We start from the raw sequence: 7,227 nt of genomic DNA, 5'->3' as shown, positions 1-7,227 counted from the left end.
TGTGGCCGTCATCTACCTGGGCTATTGCTTCTGCGGCTGGATTGTGTTGGGACCCTACCATGTGAAGGTAGGGGCTGGCCGGGACCTGTGGGTGGCACTTGTGACCCACAGATGAGGGATCCCTGGCTCCCCATCTTACTTCCCAAGTCCCCTGACTCCTGGTCTATCTATTGTTGACTTGGTGACACTGAATGACCCACCTTGACCCCCGGTTCCTTACCAGCAAGTTTGCAGCAGTTCTACCCACCATCCCCTCTGATCCCCGGTGACCCTAGCCTTGACTCTATGACGTTGTCATTATTCAGTGACCGCCCCCCCCCAGTGGCTCTATCGTGACTACTGGTACTCTGTACGCTGTCCCCTCTGACCCCACAAAGCCCCCAACCCCGGCCCCCAGCCGTGCCCACAACTCCCTCTGACCCCTGACCCCCCTGCCCACCGGCAGTTCCGCTCGCTGTCCATGGTGTCCGAGTGCCTTTTCTCGCTCATCAACGGGGATGACATGTTCGTGACGTTCGCGGCGATGCAGGCGCAGCAGGGCCGTAGCAGCCTGGTCTGGCTGTTCTCCCAGCTCTACCTGTACTCCTTCATCAGCCTGTTCATCTACATGGTGCTCAGCCTCTTCATCGCACTCATCACTGGCGCCTACGACACCATCAAGGTCAGCTGCCGGCCCACCCGCCCCCTCGCCGGCCTGCCTTCCCCCTGCCTCCCCGTGGGGCTGTGCATGCATGCGTCCACGCACGGCCCCAGACTCGGGCTCTGAGTCCCTCGTGGTTGGCCACGGCGGGGTGCGCAGAGGAGGACCCAGGGAGAGAATGTGGGAGATGCTACGAGGCCAAAGGAGAGGGTGGCTCGGAACTGGGGGGCCCGGGAGGGACCCATACCGTCCCGGTCACAGCTGCCACACTCTCAGTTTTATCAAGGTGTGGGGCTCGGGCCAGGTAGGGTTCCTGCGTCTGCTTTCACCGACAGGGAAACTAAGCCATAGAATTTCAGTGACTCGCCCAAAGTCAGCTACCAAGCACGTGGTGGAACCCAGCTCAACCTACGACTGTCTCATTCCGGAAGCCCCGCTCCCAACCCCTCTGTCCTGTGGGTCTGGGGAAGGGTGGTTGTCCTGCAGGCTGCAAGGGTCAGAGCAGAACATGGGCGTGGCAGGTAGACAGGATCTTTTAGCAAACACGTGTGACAGCCTACTGTGTGCCAAGCCTGGTGCTGGGTGCCCGGCATCTGAGGAAACATACATGGTCTGTCCAAGACTGATGGGCAGGATGAATGATGCACAAACGGGAGTATAACAGCCAACTGATGAGAGGTGTAAAGGAAGTATGGAAGGTTACAGAGAGGCCCCTGCTTTAGACTCGTATCGGGCTGAGTCCAGGAAAGTTTCTAGAATGTGCTGTCCAATAGTAGTCTCTAGTATGAAAATGAAATACAATTCCAAATTCAGTTCCTCACTCACACCATCCACAGAGCAAGCGCCCAAAAGCCAATGTGGCTAGTAGCTACCAGATTTGGACAGCATAGATATCACACCTCTCCATCATCTCAGGAAGTTCTGGACCGATGAGACAGGAGCCCAAGAGAGCACCAGAGAGAAGGAACAGCCAAAGCAAAGACCTAGAGCCAGAAAGGACTTGGAGAGGAGATAATTGGCCCTGTGAGGTTGGGAGAGATGAAGACAAGGCTAAAAGCCAGAACATTCACAGCTGCTGGGAATGCAGATGTTTGCACCCCGCCCACTCGCCGCCCCCACAAGTGGGTGGTTGTCAAGCACCCAGATGGGGTCAGGCACGGCTCGAGGCGCTGGAGCCACAGCGGAGGGCACCAACTGACCAAGATTCAGGGTGTGCACACATTCAGTGGTCAGGGAATGTCTCCGGGTGAAGCAAACCACGAGGAACAGCAGGTGGAGGGCACAGCACGGTGCAGAGGCCCAGAGGTGGGAGCCTGGTTGGTCCACAAGGACCGGTGAGAAGATCCAGATGACTGGAGAGAAGGGGGGAGGAGGGGGAGGGGAGGGCGCATCTCAAGGGCCTCGGAAGTCAGAGGCCACTTTCATGCCGGGCTGCCGGGCATCTTTCCCCAGCATCCAGGCGGAGCGGGCGGAGAGGAGAGCGAGCTCCAGGCCTACATCGCGCAGTGCCAAGACAGCCCCACCTCCGGCAAATTCCGCCGTGGGAGCGGCTCCGTCTGCAGCCTCCTCTGCTGCTGCGGCAGGTTGGAGGCCGGGTTGACTTGGGTTTGGGATTGGCTGGGGGAAGGGAAGCGGGCCTGAGGGAACTGATGCCTTCCGCCTCCGCTGACACCGACCCTCCTCCAGGGACGCTTCGGAGGAGCATTCGTTGCTGGTGAATTGACTCGGACCCGGACCGTCATAGGACATTAGCCCCCGGACTGCGGAGACCCATGCTTATTTATTTTAGCCTTCGCTTTTTAAGGACCGGCTCCTTGTCGCGCCCTGTGAGGGCCTGGGCTAGTCGGGTCGGACATTGGAGTGGGACAGGGAGGGTTAGAGTGGGTGGTAAATAAACGGGAAAATTAACTTGCTCTCATTTCTAGCGGGAGGGGTATTCCCTGCGCCAACTGGTCTCCGGTCCCTTTAAAGCGTCGCCACACTCAGTGTGGCTGGCTCCGCGCGACCTTCCAAGCATGGCGGGGGGCGGGGCTGTGCCGCACCCAGAGGTGAATAACTTAAAGGGGCCGCGCCTGCGGCGCTGGGCAGAACGCTAACGGAGTTGGCGCAGAGTGGACCGCGGCTGCGGCCCTTTGGGTGAGTCCGGGTTTTCTTCGCCCCGTCCCTTCGCGGGTTGTTAGCGAGCCCTCGGCTTTCCCAAGGTGTGTCTTCCGCCGATTCCCGGTAGCTCTCGACTTTCTGGCTCTCCCATCCCCCTCCACCCCGCCAGCCTCCGGCAGGTGTTTTCGCACCGGTAGCCAGGTGCACCCTCGGGTGGAAGGGGACTAGTCCCCCGTGAATTTTACAGGTAATGTCTCAAGGACCCAGTGACTCCCCCAAATTTCCATTAATACTCGAATGGCGCCAGAAACAGCCTCAGCCTCCCAGAAAAGTCTCAGTAATATTCCAGCATTCCTCAGTATCATGCTCGGACGACTGCAGGGACGTGCCCAACCAGCTCCCGGTTTTCCCAGTAATAGTCCTATAGTCCTTAGCAATGGCGCCAGCATCGTTCCTGGAATCCCAGTGGTGCTCCGCACCATCAGAGACCCCATAACTTTACTATTACGTGACAGTAAATCTCCAGCATCACCCAGTAACACTTTGCGAGCCCACCCCACTCCGAGCGTCCCAGGATGCTACTGAGACCTCGGCATTGCACCACGACCCCTTGTGAAGGCGCTCCCGGCTGTACTCCCGCGTGCCCCAGTCTCTGTCTCCCCGGGGCCAGGCTTGGACCGGGAGCCAGGCATCTCCCCGGCCCCATGACTCGGGCCCAGTTTTCGTGGGGTGCGGGCATCCAGTCTTCGCAGGGGGTGCTGGGGTGCGACCTGGGGATCGATAGATCAGGATTGATCAATCCTTCAGAGACTAGGGAGGGGGCCACCTGCTGGAGAGAGCCGTGCCCCTTCAGGGACTTGTTCGCTGGCTGCTAACAGTGGGTGCCCGGCCGGCTGCCCTTTGGCCCCAGGGTGGGTCTGGATAAGTGGGGCATCAGGTCGGCCTGGTGCGTAGGTAAGGGGAGCCTGGTGGGGACCCGGGGACCCACCTTACTCCTTAGCTCGGGCCCCGAGGTCAATTTGCCCCACCCCTCTGCTCCGCAGCGCCCCTTCAGTCGCCCACAGGCCTGCGGAGAAGCCGCCCCGGCAGTGGGTACGAAGTGGGCAGGGCTTGCAGCAGGGGAGGGGCGGGCCCAGAGTGATGACTTGCCCGGGTTCGTCCTGCTTCTTACTCCACAGGAGTCTGAACTACCACACCTGCCGCCCAGGCTGAAACAACTGATGGAGGCGCCGCTGCAAACCGGAATGGTAAGGGTTGGGGGTTCGTGTGGCGCCGCGGGGACTACAATTCCCGACGTGCTCAGCACGCATTATCGCGGCCCCGCGAGAACCAGTCTGCGTCTGTTCAGGCGGAACTACGTTTCCCGGTGTGCACTGCGGGCCGCCGAGCCTCCAGAAAGCGTTGCTCCCCGGGGGAGGGAGCAGCGCTGGCCCATTTTGCAGATGGGGGCGTCGAGGCCCGGGCCGACTGCGATCTCGGGGGCAGCCTTGGCTCCGTGGGATGAGGTCCCGGACGTCCCGGCCCCCGGGGAAGGCTTGGCGGAGCGGGTATGCGATGCGCAGTCAGTGCCGTTCGTCCCGCAGGTGCTGGGCGTGATGATCGGGGCTGGAGTCGCGGTGCTGGTCACGGCCGTGCTCATCCTCCTGCTGGTGCGGAGGCTTCGAGTGCCGAGTGAGGACCCGGAGGGCCTTCTGGGGGTGCTGAGGGATGGGAAGCTGAAATGTCCGGGCCCCTGGGGCAGTAGAAATGGGATTTGCTGGAGCCTGCACTCAGCGTCCCCATCTCTGGCCGTGCGGAGTGTGCGTAGAGGTCAGATTGCCCCTCTCCGCACTTACCCCCAGAAACTCCAGCCCCGGATGGCCCGCGGTATCGATTCCGGAAGAGAGATAAAGTGCTTTTCTATGGCCGGAAGATTATGCGGAAGGTGAGTCTGGGACCCCCTGGGGCTCCCACTGGCCACACAGAGATCCTGCCCTTTCCCTAATTATACTTCTTAGTAAGCCGGCCGCCCTCCTTGATCAAGGGCCTCTGGATCTGCCCCCCTCTTCCCTAGGGTCTGAACTGGCAGTTGACGCATTCCTCCCACCCCACCCCACCCTTAATCCTCCCAGGTATCACAATCCACTTCTTCGCTGGTGGACGCCTCCGTCTCCACCACTTCCCGGCCACGCATGAAGAAGAAACTTAAGATGCTCAACATTGCTAAGAAGTAAGGCTGTGCTAGGTGTACTTGGGGCTGTCCAGGGCTTTTTGAGTGATCATCCCACACCGAAGGGTGTATCTCGGGCTTCTTTGAACCCCACGGACTGTCTTAGGAGTCCTGCCATGTCAGTGGGACTATTTCAGAGCTCTCCCCAACCAGACAGGCTGTCTGTATCACCTGAAGGCTCTCTCAGTGATGTTCCCTGCCACAGGGGCATCCGTGAGTTACTTAATCCCCAGGCACTACCTCGGATGTCTTGTCATACCCTTAGGGGTCAAATCTGGGGTCTCCCCACACGAGAGGGTTTATTCCAGAGTCTCACTGGCGTTCTCGCAGGTCTCTCTGGGACCTGCAGGAGGGGCTATCTCTGGCTTTTGTCCCCTAGGGGTTATCTCAGCACTCTCTCTGAATCAGAAAGCATCTCTCTATGTCACCTCCCTTGGATTTTCCCCAAACTACACAGAGGCTGTGTTAGGGGGTTCTGTTCCCTAGGAGTCATCTGAAGAATCGTTGGGCACTAGAGACACGGGAAGGGCATGTCAGAGCATGTCATCAGCAAAGGGCTCCCTCAGGGTCTCTGAGAAAGGCTCTCTCAGGGATCTTTCCAAGTTGGGAGCTGGCTCTGGGGTCTCCTGACATCACAGACTCTATTTTGAAGGTCTGTCTCAAGTGTTTCTTCACACTGAGGGGCCATTCCAGGGGTGTCCATGGTCAACAGGTGTGCTATCCCATGGCTTTCTATGACTTGAGTAGAAGGGCTATCTCTAGATCTTCCACAATTAGTTGAGGCTCTGTCCACCTCCTGGGAGCGGTTTCAGTGTCTGCACACCCTTGAGGAGCTACCCTGATGTTGCCATGGCCTCGAGAGAGCTATCTCAGCTCTCTGTGACCTGGACGAGGGCTAGCCCAAGGATCTTCCTGATCAGAAGAGGAGCTGTTTCTGGATTTCTCTGCAATGTGGAGTTTAACTCAGTTTAAGCTCATTCTAGAGGGTCTATCTTGAGCATTTTGTGAGTAGTGGAAGGACTGTCTTCAGTAGCAACTGTGACTTCCAGGGAGGAGCTCTCCTAGGTCCATGGTTAGCAGAGGGGCTGTATCCGGATTCTCTGCACATAACCAGGGCTATCTCAAGAGTCTCTGTGACCATCAGAGAGGCTATCTGAGGGTTGTCTGAGACTGGGGAGGAAGGGTTATCTCAGGGATTTTTACAAGGATCAGAGAGGCTTTATCTGGGGTCTCCTGATATAATGGAAGCTACCCCAAGGCTCTGCCTACATGACGGAGGCTACATGATGGAGGCGTGCAATATGTGGGGTCCCATGATGAACAGAGGTGCTTTTCTGGGTTCTGCCCATATCTTGGAAGCTGTGTCAGGGGTCTGCTTAATGAGAGGGTTCATCTAGGGAGCCTGTGACTAGTGAAGGGTGACCTCAGGGTTTTATTTCAGGGGTCAGCAACTTTTCTCTTTTGTCGGCCACATCTGGGGCTTTGCAGGCTGCGCGCAACGCTGCTGCAACTGCTGCAACGACTCAACTCTGCTGTTGTAGCATTAAAGTAGCCTCAGACAATATGTAAATGAATGAATGTATTAATAGCTCGTGCCAATAAAGCTTTATTTACAAAAGGAGGTGGCTGGCCTAATTTGGCCAGTGGGCCAGAGTTTGCTGAGCCCTGCTCTGGTGACCCCGGGGAAGGGCTCTGTGGGGGGTCTCAGGTCTTCCTGAGTCCCCTCCCTGCTTTTCACCCCGCCTCGCTCCCCCCTCCTCCCACCAGGATCCTGCGCATCCAGAAAGAGGCGCCAACGCTGCAGCGGAAGGAGCCCCCGCCTGCCATGCTGGAGGCTGACCTGACCGAGGGCGACCTGGCCAACTCCCACCTGCCCTCCGAGGTGCTCTACATGCTCAAGAACGTCCGGTCAGTGTCAAGGTGCAGGCGGGGGGCTGCAGAGCTGGGGCTGACCTGACCTCCTGCATCTCTCCATTCCCCGGTCCCTATCCAACAGGGTGCTGGGCCACTTTGAGAAGCCGCTCTTCCTGGAGCTGTGCCGGCACATGGTCTTCCAGCGGCTCAGCCAGGGTGACTACGTCTTCCGGCCAGGCCAGCCCGATGCCAGCATCTACGTGGTGCAGGATGGGCTGCTGGAGCTCTGTCTGCCGGCTCCTGTGAGTGGGCTCCCCCTCCGGGGGGCACCACAGTGAGATGGGCGGCAGGGATGAGCAGTGGTGCAGCGGTCACCGGGGACAGGCAGTGCTTTTGGTCAGCGGGGTTGGGGGGATTTTTTTTT

General features: G+C 58.8%; 2 protein-coding genes across 4 annotated transcripts in view; both read left to right on the top strand.

The window, feature by feature from the left end:
- MCOLN1 (mucolipin TRP cation channel 1) overlaps positions 1 to 2,548 on the top strand; it is a 7,771-nt gene extending 5,223 nt beyond the window's left edge. Inside the window, exons 11-14 of the mRNA XM_024746047.1 lie at positions 1 to 67; positions 446 to 661; positions 2,093 to 2,223; positions 2,327 to 2,548. Coding sequence (XP_024601815.1) covers positions 1 to 67; positions 446 to 661; positions 2,093 to 2,223; positions 2,327 to 2,363 — 451 coding nt within the window. The 3' untranslated portion in view covers positions 2,364 to 2,548. The remainder of the gene's footprint in view (positions 68 to 445; positions 662 to 2,092; positions 2,224 to 2,326) is intronic.
- A 154-nt stretch (positions 2,549 to 2,702) lies between these two features.
- PNPLA6 (patatin like domain 6, lysophospholipase) overlaps positions 2,703 to 7,227 on the top strand; it is a 22,188-nt gene continuing 17,663 nt past the window's right edge. For 2 of the 3 annotated variants that reach the window (XM_024745786.1, XM_024745785.1), the window contains exons 1-5: positions 4,120 to 4,411; positions 4,582 to 4,664; positions 4,852 to 4,949; positions 6,717 to 6,857; positions 6,946 to 7,105. In XM_024745786.1, coding sequence (XP_024601554.1) covers positions 4,183 to 4,411; positions 4,582 to 4,664; positions 4,852 to 4,949; positions 6,717 to 6,857; positions 6,946 to 7,105 — 711 coding nt within the window. In that variant the 5' untranslated portion in view covers positions 4,120 to 4,182. Of the gene's footprint in view, positions 2,777 to 3,918; positions 3,988 to 4,119; positions 4,412 to 4,581; positions 4,665 to 4,851; positions 4,950 to 6,716; positions 6,858 to 6,945; positions 7,106 to 7,227 lie in introns of those variants that run through there. The other variant, XM_024745787.1, reaches the window with a different exon arrangement.

Source organism: Neophocaena asiaeorientalis, unplaced genomic scaffold (assembly GCF_003031525.2).
Source record: "Neophocaena asiaeorientalis asiaeorientalis breed wild unplaced genomic scaffold, Neophocaena_asiaeorientalis_V1.1 scaffold357, whole genome shotgun sequence".
NCBI lineage: Eukaryota > Metazoa > Chordata > Mammalia > Artiodactyla > Phocoenidae > Neophocaena > Neophocaena asiaeorientalis.
The sequence above is the reverse complement of the archived record's forward strand: the minus strand, read 5'-3'. Positions and strand labels throughout refer to the sequence as shown.